Raw genomic sequence first — 27,192 nt, forward strand, 5'->3', positions numbered from 1 at the left:
TGTCCAGGCAATTACATTACACTACACACCCTGAGCAACCTGATCTGGGGATTTTTCCCTGCTGGACAGGTGTGTGTGTGTGTGTGTGTGTGTGTGTGTGTGTGTATCAGGAGGAGGGGAGGAGTCTTTTTACACACTGTTGGCATCCATAATGACAAAGCGAGAATTCACATCATGCTCCAGCGCTGTGATCATCATGTTTCTGTGTGCTCATGAGTATGTTCTCTGTGGCTGCAGTCAAGCAAACACATAGTCTTTTTTTGTCTTTTTTTTTGGGTGGGGGTTGTTCCCAGAGATTAACAAGAAGTGGAAGAAACACATATTCACACCCTGTGGCATGCTGCCTCATTTGCCTGAGCCTCTATCAATTCTTGGTTATAGCCAATAGCAACAAAGGAAGTGGTCCCACTGTCACAGAAACAGTTGGCACGGAAACAGCACATTACACCATCGTCCAATCCCCCTCCCATTCCTTTGTCGTCATTTCTTCCCTCTCCTCCCTTCCCCTCCTATCCTCTCCAGTCCCCTCCTCCTCCTCCCTCTCTCCCTATCTTCTATGTTTTTTCTGTCATCAATGAAATCACAACCAATCCTGCTGCTGGCCTGTCTGCAGCATATATAATACCTCAAGAAACAGATCTACTCACAGCCTCACCTCCACTCTAGCCGATAGGGCTCAGATTCCTTAATGGCTTAATGTATATTTTATCATAGTAGCATGAAATAAAGATACAATGGATGCTGGAGCTACTCTACCAAAGCGTGTTTTTTCTCTCTGTGTCTCTGTTACTCTCATGATTTAATCCTGACCATTTCCCCCTTCTCTTTCTATCCCTGCTGACTCCTCCCTCCATTTCTGTCCTGCACTCCCTCTCTGCCTCTCTGTCTCTGACACACTCGAACACACGCACACATATATACACGCCCTCCACCCCCATCGCTGCAGTGTCTCAACTGCCTTGGAGCAAACAAGAGAGGATATAGAACACAGACGTTTAATAAGACAGAGCAAGCGGGGTGCTGAGAAAGAGAGAGAGTGATTCGAGTGTGTGTGCGTGTGACCCTGTGTTTAAGAGAAAGATATGAAGATGGAGCAGCAGGACTAAAGGTGGATTGCACTTTCTCTCCCTGCAAGGGCTTGTCTGCAGTATCCTTTGTAAATGGATGCTGGCTTGTGAGCACGGTAAGCCTGACCACTCTCAAACACACACACGCAGCTTTTTTTGTTATCACTGCAAGGCTAGCCTGTTTTGGACACAGAGGAGGAGCAAGATGCTATTTCATTACAGCCATTCTGTGGAGGGCGAGTGTGTTTCCCTGATAAAATGGGGAAGGTGATGTTCAGAGATGGCACCAAGGCAGGCAGCCTGTCCAGTCCCCTCCTCCACCCTGCTAGCTCTGTGCCAACGGACGCTGCTATTATGCTTGCAATTTGACTCATCATCTCCCCAGAGCATCCTCGATTCTTAAGGAACGCTTTTATCTGAATGCAGTGCTTAGTTCATGTAATTACTGTATGTAGGACAAGTGAAGGATGCATCAAAGATGTGTGAGTGCGTGTGCGTTTGCTTGTATGTCTAGGCACTCTTTCCAGGCCCTAAGCTGTGAAATGGAAATAGGGGAAATGAGAGAGTAGGAGCACCATCACACACGATCAGGTGTACAGCACTTATAACTGGCTTTATGAGACGTTAAATGTGAATTTGCAGTGGGAGGTGTTCAAATCCCGTGGAGCTTGTCTCAAGAGGCACTGGAATAAGCAGGCAAATTGTGGCCTGACAGCAACCCAGGAACGTTGGAGGAGCTCGCTGTCTGCTGTTCTACAGGGGACATTTACATCAGCATTCATTAATAATCTCGAGTTGGGATTTAGTTCGTTCAATATGTGTTTGTGTTTGTTTATGAATGTAAATCTTAATGGTGAGAGGGGGGAAGAGAAAGAGAGCAGAGCAAGTCCGTTTCTCAGCAGGAAAAAAAAGGATAATTTGTGACATTTACTGTTTCAACATTTTCATTTTTCTAACAGAGCGTTACTATATTTTTTTCCAATGGGGGTTGGGATGGGTTCTGTAGCATCAGGAAAGCATGTGCATTTGTGTGTACTGTATGTGTGTTTGTGTTACATGCCTGAGAGAGAGAGAGAGAGAGAGAGAGAACCATTGCAGGGAGGGGTCGAGGGGCTGGGGGGGTTTAACAGTAGGGAGGCAGATGAGGCAGATGGGGCAGAGGGGCGGAGGTTGATGCAGTAGAGAGCAAGAGAGCAAAAGAAGGAAAGGGAAGATTTGGAGCAGATTGGATGTGAGAAAGGGAGGAAAGGCCGTGATAATTTCACTGTGGTAGAAAGACAGCACTTTTCTGAGCATGTGACACCGAAAGAATGCTGGATGTGTCTGTGATAATTCCACCGGCAGCAGTTCATATTGAAGCCCTCAGACATCTGTGAAACAAGGCAAAGATGGTGGAGAAATTCCACCCTGCCTTTATGTCTTGAGTACTATTGATGAAAAATCTGTTTCTAAAGTGTGCATCATGCGTGGCTCTAGAAAATAAATAAATTTAAATGCAACAACATTAATACATTTGTAAAGAACACATAGTGTATTATTGTAATACACCAAAGTGGATCAGGAATATAAGACTTCCTACTTCCTAATACTTTTGCTGAACCCTCTGTAACTGGGTTTTGCGAAAAAGAAATGGGATAAGGGTATTGATCGCTGTCACGGTGTAATGGTGACAGATTGGGATAAGCCTTTATTGGTAGCTGCCAGTTGAATTTGCTGTTCTTACTTGAGAAAATGTTTTACATTTTGCAATTCAAATAAGTACTTTTCACAGCATACTTTTTGTGTGACTCACCGTTAGCTAAGATTCATCTATATCATGTTTTCTTTCAGCTCCATGTGTTTTTCAAGTAGGAGATGACTAAAGGCACTGTAAACTGATGTATTGTTAGTGCAATCCTCAAATTGTTAAAACGTGTTGTGATCTAAGGCGGTAACTAAACTCTGCAGATATTTATTTCTTCATGATGCCATCTCAAGAGAAGCCATGTTATGTCATGTTACTGCCACGTCAATTACTGGGAGATTAAAAAAACTGTTGACTATAATATCAAAGCCAGAATCAGAACTGGGTGCACAACAATAAATGTTTTGCATGTAAACAACATTTTGCAGACAAGACAGTGTCTCGCTGTTTATGTTTTGCACTCACAATTCAGTGTGTCAGAGTGTCTTTGATGATTCTGTCCAGGTGTGATCTTATTCTCTTGTCATAACAATCTCAGTAACTGGTTCGTGACCATTACGAGACAAACCAAGGTCACATTCACTGTGGCAAGGGCTTGAATCAACCCTGAAAGTTGCACTAATATCAGATTCAACTTTTCATTAAAGCTGTAAAATGTTTGGTTTTCCTCTACAACATGTCAACAAATGTCAGAAGTCACTGCTGACCTTGGCTTTAAAATGATGGGTGACGAGGTCCAGTGTGAAATATAAAGGTTAATCACATGCTTAAATAATGGGCCTTCACCAAGTTCTTCACACACACACACACACACACACACACACACACACATACAGTAAAAAATGTCATCACACCCTTATACAGACAATATACATAATATTGGAAGAAATGGAATTGCTTTGATTTTGTGTCAAGGACCTTGTGTTTTGTATTACGCCAAATACACAAACTGCAACATGGATACAAACAAATCAGTGGAATACACATCACATAAACTAAGCGTATCGCTTCTTCCAACAGATCAACACCAAATGTTTTTGTTCTCTGTTTGTTTAAGTGGCAGTATGGAGTACCCTGCCACTCAAGTGACCTTTATGCATATAAAAATGAGAGCAATAGTGTGACAGAACCTATGCTGAGTTGACCTCCTTCCACCTCTTTTGTTGCTTGCTACATCCACTCCACTGGGTGACATAATGGCAAGGGACAGGAGGGACAGACTTGGTTTTAAAGTGACAGCGGCTGTTGAGGTGGAGGGGATGAGGCAAATGTCCCCGTCCGGGGCACTTTTAGCCATGTTTAACCTTGTAGGTGAGCACACCGCTGACTTGGACAATTAAACTCAGCTCTATTACACTTGAGTACCAAGGGGGGCAAATATAGTTCCCTTGGCAGCCTACTTAATATTATGATTAATCTAAGATGTCATTTATTTCCCGGAGAGGGAGTGCCAGAATTACCACATAAGTCTTAGACATTTGCTAAAGTAGTTGTGTGAATTAACATGAAAATTGAGCTTTAACAACATGCAGTGTGAAATGTTCTATAAAACCATAGATGAAATATGTGTCTATAAGTTCAGGTTTCTCAGTTGCTTTGACACTCACTTTGCAAGGCATTACTCTGATTCAGCTGGCTCAGCGTTTGTGTTTGTTTGGGGTTGCTTTAATTCTTAATTCTTTTAATTGTCAAAGTGTCATCTCCACACAAACGGCTGCAAGACACTGTTTTCTTTTAGACAGACACTGATGTAGAGAATACACCAATAAATTACTTAACAGTAAAGCATCAAAGATGAAAGTTGTCAGTTGAATCAAGCAAAATCTTAAGGCGGGGCTCAGTGAATGAGTAAGGATTAAGTTATCATTCGGTGTTACATAAAATAACATCAGCTCAATTCATCCATCTCTTTCTCTTTGCCCTCCTTTCTAATCTTTGCTGGAAGTCACATACAGGGGCCTGTCTGTTTTCCTGAGGCCAGCGAGTGAGAGGGCCTCACTTCCAGCACTCAAATCTGAGAGGGCAGAGCAGAGGGGACTAACAGAGTAACTTTGTGTTCCATTGCACACACATAACAGCGGTCATATGACAACAAGGAGGTGGACTAGAGGGAGGGGGGATGATGAGGGAGTGTGTAGCCTACTACCCACTGGTGAGGGATGTTGGTCTGTGCTGAAAGAAATGAAAGGAGTGCGTGTGAATCCCTACATGCAGTGCAAGTATTGCATTCTGCGATGTTAGCACAGGCTTTCAGGAATACAGCTAGAAATAAGTTTAGAGCACAACAATTAACTTGTTTTCATGAGGGCGTGCAGGTTTGCAAATAATAGAATATATTACCATTTGCGCTGTGGTCTGATTTCCAATTTCTAACATGCAGTATAATTGCGTTTCTCTGTTTGAGCAGGTGACATTTTCCCATACCCCCCCCCCCCCCCCCCCCCTCCCCATTCTTTTTTTGGAAGTTGATTTCATCACCTAGTGTACATCTTGCAAAGGGCCAGCAACCCCACCGCAACATGTAGGATATTCTAATTATTATTCTTGTTAGCATCTATTTCACTGATAATTGTTTCCACAGCATTTATTTTATAGTGCTGATTAGGTGGGTTAATGGCTGTTATATTGTTGCATGGGCTGCAGTATGAGATATATTTCATTTTTTTGCGCCAGTTATCAATTCAGCAATGGCAGATAATGTCTGTGGGTTGTAAAAGCCTGAAAGTATCAGTTACTGACAATTTCCTTCCGTTGCAGAGATCCTTTATCTTATCTGTCATGACCCAAATGAACATTATGTTGGAGTGTTTGAATGTAGATTAGAATTCTTATAGTACTCACCTGAATTCTTTTGATCATCATTATATACACTATAGTGAGAGCAGTTCTCTCTGTAAAAGTAGAAAAATGTATGCATGAACCAGCAGCATATATAGCCCATAACAGACACATATCCAAAGGCTCACACGGGTACTCACATTTGTGTGTACACCAGTGCATACACATGCACACGAGACTCTAGCGTCCACCTTGTGCCATCTTATGCCTTCACATCAGACAGCCCGCCCATAGCTCAGCCTGTGCACAAACGTGCCATTGTCACTGCTGGCTGGCCTTGTGACTCGCTGGATTCAAAAAAGGGGGGAACACAGCCATTTAGATCAGGAACGTTAAACAGAGCATTATCAGGGAAAAGCATCTAGCATACAGAGACCTCACCCATACCCCGTCTCCACCCTCTAAACAGCCCTCTGTTTTCGGGGAGTAGAACGGAGAACACTGTCCTTCATTGTTTTCCATAATGAATGAGTAGTGTCCTCATATGTGTACAGTATACTGGCATCTTTCTCTGCATGCGGGACAACGTGTCAGGAAGTGATCACACAGAACGTTGAACAAATAATTGTGAGATCTAAATTAAGAGTTTGGTATAACTAGGTCTGAATATCATATTACAATAATAATTTTTGATAAGGCCAATTATAGACAATTCAGTGTACTAGATTATGTTGGAGCTTCAACTCCCAAATTTAACTTTGTTGGTGTATTTTTAACTGTGCCGGCGTAAGCTATGGCAAGGGCTTTGTATGTAGATGCAGCAGCCAGTACCTCCTTCAAACTCTGCTACATTTTTATTTTTGAGACAGAGCACAAGACTCCGGCAGGACGAGAGGAGGCAAACTCTGGGTTTACATAGATGGTGCTTGGTGCTCAAACACAATCAAAGAGGGTGGACTCTATTTCACAAACTTTTTATGTGAAGATAAAAAACATATCATCATTACTATCTTGTTACTGCTGTTCCCCCAGACAAAAATTGCACCGCAGAATAATTTCTTGGATGTATTCGTGTATGTATATAGCCATTATTATATATTTTATTTATTTTATATGTTACTCCATCCATCCATCCATCTTCATCCGCTGTATGTTACTCTAGTCTAATATATATTTAAGTATCTGTTATATTCAATTCAATTCAATTCAATGCAATTCAAATTAGCTTTATTGGCATGAATGTGTAACAACAATATTGCCAAAGCATCATACAAACTACATAAGAACAATCAATCCCATACACATACATATATTCTATGTGTGTAGAATGAAGGGACTTTAAACTTTCATTTTGTTGTATAACCTTGTTAATAATAATGATAAATAAATTACCTCGAAGATTTAGTACATTAATAATGAATAGGTAGATTCACATCGCCAGAAAAAGCAAATATGTCATGCTTTCATGCATTTTGAGTCGACTTTCTGGCCTCCTGGTGAATGCAAATACAATATCTACTCTTCTTTTTAGCTCCATTTTAGTCTCCAGCAACTTCACTTTGCCAGATACTGAATGAGCGGATTAGAGTGGATAAGATTCAACCATATAGTAAATATCCAGGACACAGAACCAAATTGCAACCACTTTTACATTACACAGAGTAATTTCATCCATATCAAACATATTGATTAATATAGGCTTAAGTATTTTTCATTTAGGTACACAGAACTGATGTTGAGGGATTTTGACCTAACAGCTCTACTCCAGGTACATTAAACCCTCTGACCGTCTCTGACCATAATGACAATATGAATTCATATCGTCAGAATCCTGGGTAATCCATAAGACATAATGTCACCTGACATATGATTAAAAAGTGAAGGTGTTATCTGACATGAGAGGCTTTCAGACACTTCCTCCCAGGAGTCTTCTAGTGGAGAAATCCTAGATAAACGGTTGCTGATGGGCTTGAGACTTGAGACTGTCTGGCAGCATATTTAAATGTATTTTGACTACATAAATGGTTAACTATCAATCCTTGTTCTGCCTGATTGACAAGGTCCACTGCTTGTCCATTTTTCGTTCTATAGCCTAGTCCCCTCTATTCTCTACATTACATTATTCTCTACTCTATTGACTGGATTACTGTATGAACATGAAGGCTAGTGTGGATGTAGCTCTTTCAGAATCAAACGGTAAATCTTGCATAAAGTGGTGCAAACTGTTGAATAGTGCTGAAGATAACTCTGCCTGCGACCTATATCTCATATGATTCTGACGTAGGATGGGGCGACCACAAAGCTCTGACTCATCACACAGACGCAGGCCTTCTTGGTTGGAAGACTTTATTTATCGTATTCGGCTGAGATATGCACAGAAAAGCATGCATTTTACTTATTTCTAACAAGACATACAGTATACTTTTCAAAAGCATCACATGATACAGTGTTATCTACAGAATCTGTGTTAGAGACTGACATTGGGGTGACATTGATCTCCCATACTGCTGCTAAAAGCATGAAATTGACTTTGCTTTTTGCCCCAGATTCCACAGTGTTACAGTTACAGTCTGTGAATTGCACACAAAAAGCATTCAGTGTAGCGCCCTGCAGGTCACCCACCTTTTTTATTTCATTTACAGCTTCTTTCTGACTTTAGTAAGTCAGAAATCTCTCTGGACACATGGTCTGTGGGAGCTGGATTTCTAACTTGCATGGACTGCTTCACTTCACTGTCAATTCAAGTCAATCTCAGTTTCTGTCTTTGCCCTTTGGAAATGGAACACAACATAGACCCCGTTTGCGACTATTACTAATCAGTTCAAACTGCCATTACCCATTTGTGTTCAGTTAGCATCTAGCTAACAGCTAACAGCAAAGATTATCAGGCGTATTTGGAAGGTGTCAAAGGACAACATCCCTTTTTATCTATTGATGGTTCCCCATTTGGGGTGGCAAAAGGATTTTGACAGATTACGATTGTAATCGTTAAAGTAGCCAGCTCCATTTTATCAACTAATTTGTCAGTGGTGCGGTTTTTAATCTTTTTTACAAAGCCTATTTCAATATTTTTTTTGTTTCAGATTGAACGACTACACCTTAATCTTAGAGTAAATTAGGAGTAAATGTTTTTACCAAGAGTTGTTAAAGTTGTTTAAGGCTGTACTTGCTGTGTTGCTAATATACTGTCGGCTAATATACATGCAGCACGATAGAACATCAGAAACACCTTTAAATATGCAACCCCCCCACAAATTTACTAAGGTTGCATTTAACACAAATGTCTACACAATGTCCACATACAAACTCTAAAAACTGTACATATTACAACATAAACATTGCTTTCAACTTGGTATCTACCTCGTATAAATATTGTCTAAGCATCTCAAGCCAGACTAGCTTAAAGTGTGTTTGTGCTTTAAATACTTGATTTGTGTCATGTGTAGCCCATCAACAACAAAGACGTTGTGGTCCACGGTATTTACCATAGCACTGCAATGATTGAAACCCCATGTCTCCAATCATGAATAGATTTTTTTCTTTAGAATTAATGTAAAATCCAAGGCTTCTTTCTAATAAAAGGCTTGATTCATCTAAGGCTGTGTGTCCATTTTATGATAGATAGCTTATTGTTCTCTTAGATTAATGTCGTTACGGTAGTTTGGGCTCTTAATTTTGTCTGAATTTGATTTGTTTAGCTTATTTGTTTCACTTCAAGCACGCTGTGAAATTGTTTGTTTGCAGGTGAATCTAATATGGGATCCCCTTGTTCATTCAGTCATCAGTCACAGAGCAATAAAGAACACTTTCTTTCACACAACGCAAATTGGAAATTGGAAGTCATGGGAATATTTACAGTTACAGTGCTTTATTGAAAAGGCAAGAGCTGCAGGAACATGTCTGCTCCTGATTAAATATTTAAAAACCTCCAGCGATTACAGCCTTGCAGACTATGACCACTTTGTCAATGACTAACCAAATAGTGCAATAAATATCAATATTCAATATTTTAGCCTCTCACTAATTATTTAGTGATTTCTTTTTGAAGGTGGCACGTGTTGTTCTTTTGTTTACTGTTTTTGCACTTGCAGATGATATTCTGATAGTGTGTGTTTCATCTGTCAACACTGTCACTGCCAGAGTTTAAATTTCTCATCCCTTTTAAAGGAATGCTAAATTCCCCCAAACCCTCAGTAGGCATGCAGAGCTAGTGCTCCGCTGTAGCTCAGTAACATCAATACAGCTTCAAACAATCTATACAAGCCGGTGAATGTCACCCTGACCTGCACCTATAGGGTCAATAGCCTTATTTGCTTCAGTGCATTTTTATAATTTTATTTCATTTCATCACATTAAAAATCAATAGTCATGATGGTTCTCTTCCCTGGTGTATTTCAAATCACTGCCCTACGTGGAAAATGCCAACAATCACGTCTATCTGAAAGAGGATTAGTCGGCACTAGCATCCATTTACCAGATTTTCTGTTTTAAATCAATTTTCTTTCAATGTATTCATTTTTTTCCTTTCAACTCAATCCAACTCTCAACTGTTCGTTTTTTGACTTCTGTAAAACTCCCCCCCAGTCTTATTTGTAACCTTGTGGTGACTAAGCTGTTGAAGACAACAGTAGTTGCATGCCTATTGCCTTTTGATCACCACAGATTTTCTCACTAATGCAGTACTTATACACCGCCTCTGTGGCATCACATAAATAAATAACGTCTCCTCAGCAGAGTCTCTTGTGTCGCTTAGAGGCCTTCTCTGCTCGGTCGGGCAATTTTTCTGTTCCAGGAATCTCACAAGGCTGTTTATTTTTTAAATTATCGGCAATTTATACAAGACCTATTAGACTATCACAGCACAGTATTTTATCTAAAGAGTTTGAGCTTTTATACAATTTTGAAAACAAAAAACTGAAAAAACGCATATAGTTGGACTTGACAGCTGCCACAGAGTCCATAAATATCCGACACGGCCCGAAGGTTTGATCACAGTTTCACTCTAACTGCTTAATCTTGACACAATAGCAGGACTTAGTACAGATCTGGGGATTAGCTACTGTTTCACTCCCGGGGTTTAGGATGTTATTGTAAAAATCACTCTGCCAGATTCCAGTAAGACTCTGACACTGTATATGGACACTGACCAGACAGCCTTTCACTAACCTCTTCTTGTCAGGCAGCAAGGGGAAGGCAAGTTGGAAGCACTAAAACAATACAAAAACAGCTGCCTTTGGATGATAAAGGATGAGCACTGTGCAGCTGATTGTAAGGCATGTGAGCTGTTTTATTTTCTATGTGCCTGCACTGTATGTTAGTTTACTGGAGGGACTCTAACTGCTGGGATGCTCCTTTATGTAATTTCAAAATCCATCATTGAGACTAAGGTAACATTGCGCTTTTTATTAGTATTTATATAACAACACGTTTACTATACAAGGCCTGTTGTGAAAATGCATTAATGATGGTGGCATGCAAAGTTCAGTAAGTCTAGTAACCCATGGGGCATAATGGATATGAATTACTGCACAGTCCTCAACGAGGCACATTTCCTTTGCACCAACAGTCATTGTTAAATTGGTCATACATGTGCCTTTCTGTATAATCCTAATGAAAATACTGAATGTAACAGCAGCATTATTTTTCATTCACTTTCCCATCACAGGTGCCAGTCCCCAGGTTGCCATTCAAAGGGCCTTGGCCTGCTTAGCTGAGATAAATGGGCTATTTTCTTGCATTAGTTACTTTTAACGTAAGTGGGAACTGGTTAACTGGTTTATAAATGGGAAACCTGAAGACAGCAATTGTTTATGACTGACAGAGGTTGTGTAGTGCATCATTCTTCCTGCTGCCTGTCCACAGCACATTTATTCTTACCGGGACACCTCATCCAATCTCTCTTGAAATGCAAGCCTGCTGACCACAGCGCCAACACACACCTGCGTGCCTCATTCATAAAACATTACCAAGATCACTAAAAGCACACCTGTGCCTTTCACCTTTCTTTTAACATGGCGTACTTCTGCTATTCATTCATGAAAATAATACGTTTTCTGCATTTGACCTTCCCAATCTCTGACACACGTGAGCACAAGCGTGACTCTCCTACCCCTACGTCAGTCTCATATTATCTCACCGCTCTAGAGCATCACCTGCATTCATATGTGGTTTAATTCAATTTAAATCACGTACCTTCAGTAGCATGGTGAGATTCATTTCACACCAACACAATGGATTTAACACGCTTGTGTAGCTCTTTAAAATATCTGCTTTGAGATACAATTGCATGTAGATACTTAACAATGGCTGTACGGATCTGGAACATCAAGTTCAGTGTCACCATTTACCAGACTCACTGAGCCTGCAAACAGATGGGTATACCACCCAAGTGGTCATTGTGAGTGTATTCATACTGTCTAAACTAGCATAGCATCTGTACATACTGCATAATGCATTTTTCTTTAAATAAATGGTGTGTCTGAGCAATAACATCGAGCCTCTGATGGATTAAAATCACCACTCAGTCTAATGTGATTGACCCTAATTTTAATAGCATTTCTGTGGACTCAACAACCACAGCAGGATAGTAGACCGTTATACAACAGAAAACACGCTGTGACTACATGCACTCACCTCTAATAAAGGGCGTGATTGTAATTATTTGTAGCATGGCAAATTAATAATAGGAGTTAAGCACCTGGGAGAGCGATGAAGGGAAATCTGCTGGGCTGTGTGCAGCACGAGCTGTGAAGGAGAGACAGGAGAGTGACCGAACTCTGTCTCATCTTGGCTATCACATTACTTCAGCCCTCATGACACATTGAGATGCTGGCCTCTCTATGTGGCCCCCATGTCTCTACCTCTACTCGCTAACTATTAAAGCGATAAGCCTCTTCTTCATACCAGAGCCAACTGTGTGATAGCACAGGTGTCCTCCTAAGACTCTTTTTTTTGGATGATGGTTTGACATATATGAGGATAGACATGAGTTACCAGAGGAGGTAAGCCTGGAAATGTATCTTTATAGAGTAAAGATAATGACACTGCAGGCATCATGTGGTTTCTTGCCGTAGAGATGGTATTTTATTGGACTTACATAGTTAGTTGTTTGTTGTTGCTTGCATTTAGAGCTATATCAACTTTAAATTAGACTATGTAATTTGTTACAAAGAGTAAGCATGTTTTCATCCTGTAGGCACTTTCATAATTATTTTTTTTTTGTTGTTGTTGAAATTTTTCAGTTCCAGGCTTTTAATCCCGCTGTGTTATGTTCTTGTTATTAGGGTGTAGGTAAGCAACACACCATGTTTTCTTCTATGCAGTGTGATAGCATGGAGAATGTTATTAATACAAATTTAATGTGATAATAATATACACTGATTTTGCACTGTTGGCACACTACTTCCGCAGCAATTATCCAAAGTGGAATAACTTCAAAAAGTGAGGAAATGCAAGTGCTGCATATTTCTGAAATAGCAAATTGAAAAGACTTCACACGCAGCTTTAATGTGTTTCATAGGCTCTCAGAATCAGTCATGTGCATTAACTGGTTTGGCTGGCTATGCCTTTTTCAGATGGTAGTCAGGTGCCTGGAGCCAGGAAACAATGCTCTCCACTCTGTTTGTGTTGTGATGCTTTGTTATGGCTTTGTTCTGCTCTGTTTGTCCTCTCAGTCATTTGAAGAGTGGACCTCACTGACTGAGCTCTGAGAAACACTCTCTCTCTCTCTCCTCCCTCTCATTATGTGACAGGTTTGCAGAGTATAGTTTTGCCAAGAAAACTAGGCCACAGTATGATTTTGCATGTGTTGCTCAACCAATAGCATGCAGCATGTTTCAATGTGCATCTATTTATCACAGAATCCTGCAGGCATTCACTGCTCCAAATTTGTTTTTGCTTGAAATCTATCTATAACAGCATTTTATTTGAATTCATGTCCCAAAACTTCAGCATTTTCTTAAAAAGTGCTGCCTCCTGAATAACTAATATATTAAAAGCAGGAATAGAAAAAAACCAAATATTCCTTGAAATAGTTATATTCTTTTTTCTGATCACAGTGTAGAATCTTAAGGATAACAAAACAGATGTCTGGGCAAGGGGCTTTACAGTGGTATGAAGGCATGAGAGGCACCTGTTATTTGGTTTTAGCCTGTTATTTTCCACTGTGAGTGTGAATAAGCATTTTAACACGATGTCGTTTTGCTAAGCAGCTCTAAGAGTACTGCAGGCAAAAAAGAGGACAATCAGATCTGCCTTGTTGTAGTGTGAATAGTGGAGGGTGCTATTGGTTACAAGGAAACTAATTTATCGCATTAATCCTTCATAGGTCTCTTTTCAAATAGTGGAGTTTGTTTTACTCTGCTGTTTCTATGCTTATGTTTGACCTTGATTGTGTATATAATGAATTTATGTGTGTGTGTGTGTGTGTGGTCGTGTTAAATGGGTAGGCGTGGTCAGCTGAGATCTACTTTAGCTCAGAGTCCATGGTAACACAGGACTGCAGACGGGGAGACTTGGGGTGGGTGACTGGGGTGTGGAGCAGAAACCTGAAGAGGCAGTGTACACAGAATAAAGGTAGCATGGCAATGGTTGTATGGGAAGTACACAGGTTAGTATCCATGTGACATCAGTCAATTTCCATTTGATGAATACTGGTAGAGTATTAAAATTGCAATTTTTTATTAAATAGTCCAATTATTGTTGTTATTCTTCATTCTTTATTTTCTTCCTCATTTGTTTATTAAAATAATAGCTAAGCAGTTTGGGAAGTTCTACAAGTTTGAAGAGAAAGTGGACTGATGTCATTGTCATGTCAGTGTGTTAAGTGTGAAACTTTTTTCTCTCCAAAGTAAAAAACTATACTTATGAGCACCTCTAAACCTCATTATGTGACACATTGTATCTTGTTTGTTTAATCTGTACAAGTGCAACAGTTTAAACCACCCACCAAACAGTTCTGTGCAGAACTGAAGCACAGGTTTTGGTATAGTTCTCTGGACAGACACAATGATATCATATCAGGCGATCTATAACCCATAAAACCATACATGTCTCATTTTTGTTTGTGTAAGGATTAAACAAACAAGATACATGTTAATTAGTGATTGATGGTCGACATGTTTTTAAACAAGCTCTGCTAGCTGTTTCATTCTCCCATACCTAGCTTACAAGCTAAGGTAGGCCAGCTCCACACCTAATGCATGACACTGGTTTCAATCTTCTCATCTCTCGCTTCAAGAGAAAGCAAATTTGCATATTTTCCAAAACAAACTATTACTATCACATCCATATATGTCAATGATGGTGAAAGTGCTCTTCTTTGTCTTAAACGTGTCATTTATGTCTCTTCTCTGTGTCTATGTGTTGGCAGACTCTGAGGCCTTCAGTTGTCGGGGAAATATCACGCCACAGGAGAAGCAGAAAATATTTTATCGGGAAGATCAAGCAGAACAGACCAATATCGAACTGAGGTGGAGGGTTGCAGAAGCCAAACAAGGGCAACGCAGAACAAGAGCCATGTGGGAGGAGAGTGAGGCGGTTTTGCTATTCGCACGTATCAAGCCCAAACACTTTCTCTACTGACATACGCTGAACGTTCCGCAGCCCTCCTCCAGAGCTTTTCCTCAGGGGGAGCTCCTGCTATGAACCCCAGCTCCCTTGACTTCAGCAGGCAGTCCAACCTCAGTGCTAGGCGCTGTGTGGGCATCCCACAAGTCTGGGTTCTGCCCACACAGGACTCACAGACTGCCCCTGAACAAAAAGAATGAAATACTCCTGAGTCACTCCTGTGTGGTGGCTCTTCTGTCTAGTGTTAAATTGGTCTGTTGGGAAGTTCTGTCTACCTCTTCCCCAGCAAGCACCTACCTTTAGTGAAAACCCTCTCCAACTCTTCCACCAGCTACTTTTTGGTTACCACTTCGTTGTAATTTGCTTTCCCATCAAGCAGCAGCACGAGTTCCTTTGTGCTCACCACGTGGTGGAGGACCATGGGATGCCGTCAGAGCTCGGAGGAGAAGGAAGCGGCGCGGCGCTCGCGGCGAATCGACCGCCACTTGCGCTCAGAAAGTCAGCGGCAGCGGCGTGAGATCAAGCTATTGTTGCTGGGTACCAGCAACTCGGGCAAGAGTACCATTGTCAAACAGATGAAGATCATCCACAGTGGAGGCTTCAACCTGGAGGCTTGCAAGGAGTACAAGCCCCTGATCCTGTACAATGCCATTGACTCACTCACCCGCATCATCCGAGCCCTCACCACCCTCAAGATCGACTTTCACAATCCCGATCGCGCTTATGATGCTGTGCAGCTCTTTGCCCTCACAGGGCCGGCGGAGAGCAAGGGGGAGATCACTCCAGAGTTACTGGGGGTCATGAAACGTCTGTGGGCTGACTCAGGGGTCCAGGAGTGCTTTCAACGATCCAATGAATACCACTTAGAGGACAACACTGCCTACTACCTGAATGACCTGGACCGCATTTCTGCAGCTGAGTACATCCCTACTGTAGAGGACATCCTACGATCACGGGACATGACAACCGGCATCGTGGAGAACAAGTTCACCTTCAAGGAGCTCACCTTCAAGATGGTAGATGTGGGTGGACAGCGTTCGGAGAGAAAGAAGTGGATCCACTGCTTTGAGGGCGTGACTGCAATCATTTTCTGTGTCGAGCTAAGTGGCTATGACCTCAAACTCTACGAGGACAACCAGACGGTAAGAAAATGTGTTTAAAAGGGCCCACATTTACACTCATAGAAAATGTAGGCCTATGCCTATGCAGACATGAATTTACAAATACATGCTTGCATACAGCAGCCACTCACGCTAATGCAGTGGTTAGAATAAAATAAGCACAAACAATTTTTTATGTATTATATTATTATATATTATTATTATTAAGTTTGTACAAAAATTCTACAATTTCTACATTTTTACAAAAGAAGAAATCTTTATTTCTTGACTGATATCTTTGAGTTACGGCAATGATTTTTGATGAATGAATAATATTTCTATCCAGATTCTAAGTAAATTAAGACATATTAATTTCACGTTTTTATTTACCAGATAAGTTGTTTTTCATATCGTAAATAAAGGCAAAATGTTATATCACTACTACCAAACAAGTAATATTTGTATATTATGGTTTGACAGTTCTGAGAAGCAAACGGAACACAAGCCTGATGTGTTACTTCCTCTCTGTACATCCCCGTCCTCAATACAACCATGCTGTGGTTACACAGATATAAAGTGAATTACATTACAAAGAATTACATTCTTTTATTTGTTTCCGTCATACACATATTGATACAACATATTGTTTTTAGATAGGGTCTATTTGAAATGAAATAGGGGTAAGTCCAAAATCACTTTTGGAAACTATGTTTTTTGATGATTACTTGCAATGAGGACAATAATATTTCCAACAAACGAAACAGTTTGAACATTGAATTTAATTTCTCAACAATTTGAGATAAAAAATATAATTGTTTTGCCAGCATTACATTTTAATAGATCAGTGCATCAAGTCTGCCTTTGTCGCTTTTTTTTTTTTTACTTTAATGGAAACAAATGTGCAATCTTTAGCTCACTCAAATATCCTTAAACCTCCAAACCTCTCAACAGCAAATCATTTAAAGTAGGAAAACAGTCAGACCTACACAAACACGTTCATTCTACTAAATGGACTTTTTAGTGGACCTTGAGTTGAACAGGTCTACAGGTATATGATGCAACTATGTAAAACTTTTAGTCCATGTAAAAATAAAATGTCTACCCAAATCAGGGGATCACAGATTTCTAATATCCCTACAGGGCATCTAGGACTCTATGGACTCTTGTAATCATTTTATTATTATAATGTTACTACATGCAGTAATTCCTCTACAGTTCATTCAGTTTTGTTTAATAAACAAGTTGGAAAGCCTCATCCAAATGTTATGGTACTCATCCAGAGTTCTTTGGCCAGGGGCGTGAGAGGCCTGATTTTGTAGAAATGGCTGAAATGCATTCACTCTGCCTTAATGTGGTAGCAAAGCTATTTTCAATCTGCGTGAATAAAGAGAGTGGCCGGTGTTTGTTATCTCCTCTTCTTGGTTGTGGAATTTGAAAAGTTTGCTCCATAGCATATCCATCTTCTTATCTGAGTGTTTTGAAATAGCTGGGTAGTTATTGCTTGTTTAACTGCCTTTGATAATGGAAGGTCAACAATAGATACTATTTACTTTTTTTAGTCTATACCAACTATGAAAGGTCTGCTATTTCACAGGTTTACCTTGATGTCTTTATTTAGTCTCCACAAGACATAACTTAAATACAGAGGAAACACTGTCATTGAACTGGCCCGATAATTCATGGGTTACCAGGATAAAATAGGATGTACAATATGCAATGTCGGAACATGAAATCAATTAGTTTTATAGGTTAAAAATAAAGTCTGAGGAGAAAAATGCACTGTGGTGTTAATTGAGTTCACAGAATAAAGTGTGAGACTGTACCTGTGAGAATTAGCAGATTGTGAAGACACTGTGTAGCAATGGGAGTTCACAGGTGCTAGAAAAAACAACTTTTATTATTCTATCATAGGAGATGAAGAAGAAAGCAGTGGATCAAAAGTACCAGAAAGAAAGACATCCTGAAATAAGAGCAGCCATCTTGCTGTAGAGTCTACTGACATTTTCATAGTTGGTTTGTGGTTGAATTATTGACTGCCTTCACAGTTTTATGTGTTCTAACACATGAGGCTAAGCTAAAGATCTCTTTGAACACACCGACAGGGTTTCTTCAGTTGGTCAATGGTAAACTTCAGTGGCCAGACTGCGACATGCTGCCTTATCTGATTCAAGTGAAATCCTTTCATAAATAGACTGTCTTTGTGTTGCCATTAACTGCATTAGCACAGAGAATCACCAGATATCAATTGAATGAAGTCCAAATGGTACATATTGTACATTTTAGATTTAGATGCTCTTTGAAGTATTTTAGATACGCCATCATTGTTTGTATGTTGATGCCACTGCTGGAGTGTCCGTGATGAATATACACACATAGTTATTCTTCATAACAAGATTGATGCTATCCACAGGCAGCAATACTCTCTTGTGTGAGGGTTAATAAAAATTCCTTCTATAAAGTTGTCTATGCATTTCCTAACCCACTTATCTTATTCAAGATGAGGGGTTAGGGCCTTTTCCCAGCTCACACTCGGTGAGAGGTGGGGTCCACCCTGAGCAGGTTGCCTGTCTATCATCTAACCATGCTCTTAAGCTGATGATACACAGAGCAACTCTAAGAGCAATATGTTGTTGGGCAATGTTGCTGTCAATGGTAATGAGTAAAGATTATTGCTGTAGACATGCACAAGAGACATTAAGTAGCTTAATGTCACCATTTTCTTGTTCATATTTTACTACAAAAATACTCATATTTACATATAATATTTATTTATTAGATGAAAAGACAATACATATGGCAGAAATGTGCATAATCTTGATGTAGGATGTAGTTAAAGTATGACCTACACAGATGATCTACTCACACATATTTCAAACTGAATCACACTATGCATGGGGCATGTATTTAGTCGGACGCAATCACACCACTGCTGAATAGATTTGTAAATATGAACCATTCAGTGAGAACACATACTCATGTCAGTGCCATGGAAACACTTATCTCATGGATGAAACGTTGCAGCCATTTGTGGCATAATGTAGGCAGAACATTTATACAAAAGCCCCATGCAGATTTATGAAAGAGTACCTGAATACTTATCACATATTGGTGGCCATGCAGGACATCGGGCCACACACATAAATCTACACGACAATCAGGCAAACAGCGTAACATAGCAGCAATTCAAAATGTCACATGACTGTACACCTGATCTAAATGTTACTGGATTGAGTGCAGGTATGTCGCTGTGGTTCCTTCAACATTGACAGAAGGCTCCATCGTTAATTCCTATGTCTTGGAGCTGACCCCTTCCATAACCACTGTCAGCTGACCCCAACACTGTTACCTAACGCATAGTCTAGCCTCTGCATGCTCAATACATTCGCAATGTGAGAAAGAGGAGTGTGTTTGTATCTGTGTTCTGAATGTGTCTGTGGTTACACATTCTACATGATATACCAGCTGACGGGGAGTGTAACAGCAGTTCTGTTAAGTTGGATTAAGTGTCCTTTATGATTTAGGTTACGTACTCCATGGTTAATACAATGTGAAGGTAAAGGATTGGGTCATTAAACTGACCCGGATTCAGATGCTAAGAAAGAATCATATGCCTACTGGCAAGCTACTGAAGTATAGAAAATAAAACAGAAACACAACAGATTAGGAAATACACAGACAAAATGAGATACTGCAAATATATAGAGGAATTTTTACAAATTACAATTACAGTACCCTACAGAACATGTCAAAATGCTTGAACCATCTGTATGTTTGGCAGAAAACATGCATTTCCAACACACTAATAGCTATGTTAATAGTGAAAAACATGTCAGCTAGCAAGCTCAAAGCACAGATGAGGTAACAAGCGAACATATTTCTATATATATCTACCAGAAAACAGATACTGACAATCAACAAGAGAAAAATAGCTTCTATCAGTATATTAATCAGACTGATCTCAGGGGAAATGTGTACACGTTTCATGTATGTAAGAAAATGGTTTAGTCATCTATTTAGTCACCTTGTACAAAAAGATGGCTGCGCAGGCTCAACAGATTTTTAACAAAAACACATCCTTGTCAGACCCTTAATAATAAAATAACCTAACCTCAGTTTGACCCCATAAAACAGCTGGGACAATATTAGAAGGCACTGTGGAGGCATGACCTTAGTCACATGCATTGGTTTAAACCTCCCATGAAGAAACATCTCAAATGTTGAATACACTTGCAGTAAAGATGTTGTACAGCATAATTAATGTCTCTTTTACAATAAAAACAAATAAAATGTTATAATGTTAATTTCAATTCCTATATTTATTTAAAGGCAGCTATCATTTTAATTAGTTTTAAATGTTCTAGCTGTTGTAGTTGTTTCATAATCATATTCAACAACATGAAACACTGACATCTGATTAAGAGACTTTCCAATCCCCAATGTGAGCATAACATGAACTTGCCAGCAAAGATATCTATGACCTTCATTACCTTAGTAACATGTATGTAATGTATTCTTTTAACAGTTAGTTAACTGATGTGAAATAAAGGTATGTGATACTGATAATGATTTTGTCGGGGGAAAAATCAAGCAATAAATCAGATGAAACAATCATCTACTTTCTGGACCAGAGGTGACTCATCAATTTTTGTGCAAGTGAGTCTAGACCCAGTCTAAGTTGCAAGCACGGAAAATCTGTGAACGATAGTAGCATAATGCTTTGTTGATTAGCATGTTTGAATTGAGGCTCCATGAATTATGTCTTATCTAATGGAAAACAACAGGACTGGTTATGGAAGTTGAAAAGCACAGCCAAAGGTGGCAAAGCTCTGTGCTTTGTTGATTCAGTCGGTCATGCAACAGTCATTTTGAATTTTGAGACATTCATTCGTTTTTATATGCATGCGTATGTATGATGATCACTGATTAAGATCTGCACACATATTCAAAACTGTTTCTGTTGCTTTGAAGGTCCTCATTAGAGGACAAGGTGTCATTTTTATGATGATGGCTTGTTATGTTCACTGATCATCTTAGTGAGCTTAACCTTCAAAGCTTTATACAATGTCACACGAGCAGAAAACAAACTTCATCGATCAGATCCACATGGTTCAGTTTCAATGCACCAGTTTACACAAGACAGAAAATACACTAGAATAATTACAGTACAACATTTACCCATCAACCCATTCCCTGATGCATTTTCCTTGTCCCATCCCTGTCTTCATAATGAATCGGTTGCCATGGTTACTGTTGCCTAGCAACAAGCCAGTCAAATGCTCCTAATCCTGCGCTGTTGACAGTGAGCTGTGACTAGGGAAGGGAGGATGAGAAGTGGAAAGGAGGGGAGAGGAGGGGAGGGGGAACAAACTGCAGCTCTGAAGAGAATAGATATGAGGTGTATATGTGCATGCACGTATTGTGTGCCTGTGCGAGTGTTTGTGGGTGCGGTAGTATGAATGCATAACGCAGGTTTATATGCAATGGCTGAGGCTGAGCAACTGCAGTGAATTCTGTGTATGTGAGGTGAAAATGAAAAGCCTGAGCTTAACATGTGCTAAGCTTGTGTTAGCCAAACACCAAGGTAGACACTGACTGCAGCGTTAGCTCTATTTCTATTGTTTCAGTTACTATTTGATTAATCTATCACACGGGAATTAATTGCCCGTCGGATGAAAGAAGACTGGAAATTAATTACTGGTGTTTGATGTTTTTATGTCAAAGTTTCTCATGTGCACTTTTCCTTTTAAGCCACAGCAAAGGCGACATATGAAGTGATCTGAATGTAAAATGACAGTTTCAGTGGCTTTATCACACCAATCTTCCCTTCAGAAACACAGAGACGGGTGTCAGAACGGTGTCTCAAAATGTATATAGGAATATTCTCCCCTCACGCAGCATATTATGCCTAATGAATTATCAAAGACATTACTATCATGCAATTCATTTGCTTCATATGACATAATGGTGTATCCTACTAAGCTATGCTCACACAGGTTTCAATGTATCCCCTTTAATATCTAGCTATCGGTCAACTAAACTGTATTGAAGGATTCCCAGATTCAATTTCTCTTACTTTAACTTTAGTGCTATTAGTATATTTTTCATCATTTTAGGTTTGGCTGTTAGTAGATGCAGAAACTGATATTGTTTTATTCACATCATACCCATTTCAAATAAATAAAGATACAGAAAAAAACTATGTTTTATTCTGAGCGTGAACAGGTTTATCTTTAGCTGGACATTATCTACAACATATACAGAAATTTGTATTTAAATGTGATTAGCTGATAATCAAAAACGTAATTTTGCTGAGAATCTAGCACAAGAAAAATATTACGTACAACTGTAATGTGCTTATGTTTGTTTGATTGTGTATTTGTTTGTTCTAATCTAAACCCAGCAGTGTTGCTGCCCACAGTAACGGAGACATTAGTAATTAAACAGAGAGGGAAAACAGAAAGGGAGCAGCCTGAATAATGTAATTTCCAGGTACAGCAGAAAAAACGTGGTGACAAAGAAAATCATCTCTGTTGTTAAGTGCAAAGCACTCCTTCTTGTAAGGCAGTCACATTTAAAATGAACCTTAATGAATTAAGAAAGGGTGGCTGCACACTTGAGTGATTTGTATTTATGGGGAAACAAAGCAATGACACTGGGATGAACTTCCTCATTAATACTAATGCTTAAATAAGCCCTGCGCCTCTGGACTTCTTTGAGAAGGCAGCGAGGGTGGAAAAAGTCTGTGTGGGTAGGTATAAAGAAGGAGGTTCTGCATGCTTTAGTGCTCCAGGATGCTCCCGCTCCCCATTACGAAACTCTTACTGTATGAGCACTGTAGTGGCCAGGTGAAGAGACTAGAGACTCCTTTGGCTCAGCTGTCTGTCTCCTGCCATACTCTCTCAGAATCTGGGCTTTTGTTTTGTCATGCTGGAAAGAAGAGGGGTGAGGTCAAACAGTCTGACATGACTTTGTGTAGTGTACAATGTTTAGGGGCCAGTCTTAGTCCCCGGGGACACTAGGAAAGAAGAGCTTTCAATCTGAAAAGGTAACAACATGTGACAGAACGGGAGCAGAGAGGAAGACAGATGGATGAAGAAGGAGCAGTTTGCAGGCACAGTCTTATGCAATTTGTATTGAACAAATGCCCTTTTTTTTTTTTATTCTCCCAGTGGTGTGTCATTTTAGTTGTTTAAATTTGATAATTTATTAGCAAAGCAAAAACTATTGTGGATTTTTTTCTACAATATCCAGTGGCTAGTTTGCAGTAGTGGTTCAACAGACCTCAATATATTTTCAATATAGTTTCCCTTCAGGGATGTTTTTATTATGGGCTACTCTGTTGAATTTGACAAACAGTTTTTCTCTTAAAAGGGACCAACATACCCAAATAACAAATTACACGATTGTTTAAGACAGTATTTTTAAGTTAGCTGCTTTTGTGGACATAAAAACCAAATTCAACATGGTAGTATAGTTGTTTTAACCTACTTTACATTAGTCATTGTAAAAAATAATGTGGGGCTGCATATAAGGGTTAAATGCAACTTTGGTTTCTCATAACTCATTTCATCATTATCTGAAAATAGTGCACTTACACCACTGAATAATCAGGGTTTCCGCTATTCCCTTCAATATCTTTTTTCTTTTTTCATGCTGTGCAGATCTTGTGATTTGCTCAGAGCATCCTGTTGTTTCTGTAACCTTTTAAACAGCAGTCTTCCTTCTGACAACCTCCCAGTCACAAGCTACTGGCCAGTCGCCACATGCCAGCAGCTGCCATGAACAGATCAACTTTCTTTTTCATTCTTTTCTCTTATACATTCAATGTCACATGAGAAGAAAGAAACATGTATATACACAGAAGCACATAGCATTTTTCTTTAGCACCAAAACCCAGCACATTTTACCCTTCTGCAAGTTAAATGTGGAAATTCAAAAATGTTGAACAGAAAGGTTGAATTTCAAATATCCTTTCCTGCATCTAGTGGAATCAAATGAACGAAAGAAAACAATTTTAATCATTGTCACCTGGGAAAGGTCCAGTTTAATGTTGATACCAGTCACATTGTTCTTGGTTTTGGATCTTATGACTATCTCATTTATCTGCAGGACATGATCAGACATCAGTGATTTCCATTACTGAGTTGGAAATAAATCTTAGATTTTTACTTTATTTTAAAGAAAAAAGAAGTCAACACATAATGTGGGCCTACTGGCTATAAATGATAATGCACCAATATTTGGAAACCCTTTATTAAGACGTACTAATGTAGCTCAAGGCAAAAGAAGAATGAAGCCAGACCAGTTATGGTGCACTGGAAATGTCTCAGTGGCTCAGACTTGGAATAGAAGGTTTGAGCAGTCTTATCTATCTGCACACTCTTTGACCCTGCCTCCACATAATCAATTCAAATGTTCATATAGAGAAAACAATTAGAATTATTCTTCATAAGAGTTAAATGCTCCTGCAATGAGTAAAATTAAGACTGACATATATCTTTTTACAGTTTTGGACTTGGAGAGTGGTGGTAAAAGAAGTAATCAGCTGTTTCAGAGGAGAATGTGAGAGTTCAAACTCAGGTCTTCAGCTGTCTGAGACTCAAGTCTCTGTTGACATAACAGAGAAGCCTTACCTTTGGCTAGTCAAGTGGATATCTGTGGCTTGTGTTGGTTGACTTTAGATTGCCTCTTGTCTTCTCTTTATTTTCATCCTCAAATCTTGCCGTGACCTTCCATGGTCTAATTTTCTCTTTAGGGTTTTCCCAAATCACATGATTCATGCTTGTGTGAATGAGGTCTGATTGTGTGATTAATTGGGATGATTTGGGTTGTTGCTTCAAATACTGAATTTTTCTAAGCTGTGAAATCATTTCCTTATGGTCTGATCTCTTTCTTATTTCCTTTCTCTTTCCACATCCACACAGAGCCGTATGGCCGAGAGCTTGCGCCTATTTGACTCCATCTGTAACAACAACTGGTTCACCAACACGTCGCTCATCCTCTTTCTCAACAAGAAGGACCTGTTGGCGGAGAAGATCAAACGCATTCCTCTGACAGTGTGCTTCCCTGACTACAAAGGTCAGAACACCTACGAGGAGGCAGCCGTCTATGTGCAACGGCAGTTTGAGGACCTCAACCGCAACAAGGAGACCAAGGAGATCTATTCGCACTTCACCTGTGCCACTGACACCAGCAACATCCAGTTTGTGTTCGACGCTGTCACGGACGTGATCATCCAGAACAATCTCAAGTACATTGGGCTTTGCTAGGACCTGGCGCTGGGTGGGTGGGGCTGTTTGGGGGTGGGGGTAAAGCGGGCTGCTTGGCAGCAGTTGGCCCGCCATCAGGCTGGATAAACAAAAGGCATATCAGTCTGCCTGACGGTTTATCTATTTAAAAAGGTGCAAGAGAGAACTACAAAGGAAATGAGGAAGTAAGATGGTCAGGGATGGACAATACTGTAGTGTTTCACTTGAAACAACAGAGCTGATGGGCCATGGTCAAGATGGGATTTTTACCCAATGTGTTTGCACTGAATATGCTGAGTATGCAGAGACAACCAAACACACAAACACACACACTGACACACATCCTTACGTTTGCTCTCACACACACACGAGATCTTTGGATCAACAGTCAAGCACTTGTTTGACAAGGCAACACTGGAAATTTTAGACAGCTACCCCTACCTGCCTGCCAAACCCGAGGTAGTAGGTCTGTACTGGTGGTTTGCAGTTACTTTTGTCTCCTTTATTTTACTTTGCCTGAGTCAATTAATGCTGCTTTACAAGAAGAATTTTGACTAAATCAATGTCCTCTTTTGGATTTCACCCTAACAATACTAGTGAGAGCACCTGATGAGACGTGTGGAAGTCCTGTATTACTGAAGGGGTGGGGGGGTTTGTCAGTAGACATGATGTCGCAGGGTTTCTGCCTAAAAGAGGAAACTGCCACAGTGTAAAGCTGAAGTGAAATATGTTTTCTACACACTATTTCTGTTTTGCCCCATGGTTGACTCTAATGTTGTTCTAAATGTTCTTTCGCCCTCTTTCTGTTATCTTTTTTGTGCTTAAAAAAAAAAAAGAATATGTCTCGCAAACCTGCCTTTTATAGCAGGTCACTGACTTATAATACCAGGAGAGTGTTATGCTCGGTAGAGTCAAAAGTATTCTTTATGATCATTCCAGTTTCCAGCAAGAGACAACAAAAACAGTGCCAAGATCAATTTGTAAATAAAACCAGATCCCATCCATTACGTACATTTTATTGTTTTGTTTTGTTTTTATGGACAAAAACATTAAAACATGCATGATTTTGTTACTTTGGGATACTAATATATTTTATTTGGAATTAAGTTCCTTTTTCCTTAGGTTTAAATAATATATTCCCAAAAATATATATAAAAGTCAAACACTGTGTACGATTGTACAGTTGTCAGAGAGGAATCTATTGAAAAGAGTTATATCAATATAATAACGGTAATTTGATATTATGGTGATGTTGATGATGATGGTGAAAAAGATTACAATGATGATGATGATAGTGGTGTGGATGATTACTACGATGACAAGGAAAATTTCACTACAAAGTTAGCATGAGAGGAGAAAATGGATCGAAGGACAACATGACGAAGAATGAAGAAGCTAAACCATGAAAGTTCAATCCTCCTTGCATTATCTAAGTGGAAATTGTTAAACAGCCAGTCAGTATGATGTGTAAATATACTGTAAGGTACACTCTTTGTTCAAAGAAATGAAAATAAAGGTTGAGTTGGGTTACTGTCAGAGAGATAAAGAGAGAGCGAGAGAAAGAGAAGGAGGAAAACCCCACTCCACTCCTCCTCTTACCCTTTCTTTTCTGTTAAGAGGGTGACGTGCAAGCAACTCAGCTAAGGGCTTCAGGCGTAACTTTACAGGATGTCCACTTCAACAAAAGACAAAACCATTAAAAAAGAAGTATAAAAAGGACATTAACTATGAATAAAACAACTTATGCA

At 39.6% G+C, this 27,192-nt stretch overlaps 1 protein-coding gene across 1 annotated transcript; it reads left to right on the forward strand.

The window, feature by feature from the left end:
* The first annotated feature begins 914 nt into the window (after positions 1 to 914).
* Positions 915 to 27,192, forward strand: gnaz (guanine nucleotide binding protein (G protein), alpha z polypeptide). The gene is made up of 3 exons (XM_038734333.1): positions 915 to 1,183; positions 14,900 to 16,238; positions 25,121 to 27,192. The coding sequence occupies exons 2-3, from the start codon at positions 15,516 to 15,518 to the stop codon at positions 25,463 to 25,465; spliced, it is 1,068 nt and encodes a 355-aa protein (XP_038590261.1). The 5' UTR covers positions 915 to 1,183; positions 14,900 to 15,515; the 3' UTR covers positions 25,466 to 27,192.

The sequence above is a fragment of the Micropterus salmoides genome, unplaced genomic scaffold, assembly GCF_014851395.1.
Source record: "Micropterus salmoides isolate LMB-PRFRI ecotype aquatic unplaced genomic scaffold, ASM1485139v1 Ms_hic_scaffold_20, whole genome shotgun sequence".
In the NCBI taxonomy this organism is placed as follows: domain Eukaryota; kingdom Metazoa; phylum Chordata; class Actinopteri; order Centrarchiformes; family Centrarchidae; genus Micropterus; species Micropterus salmoides.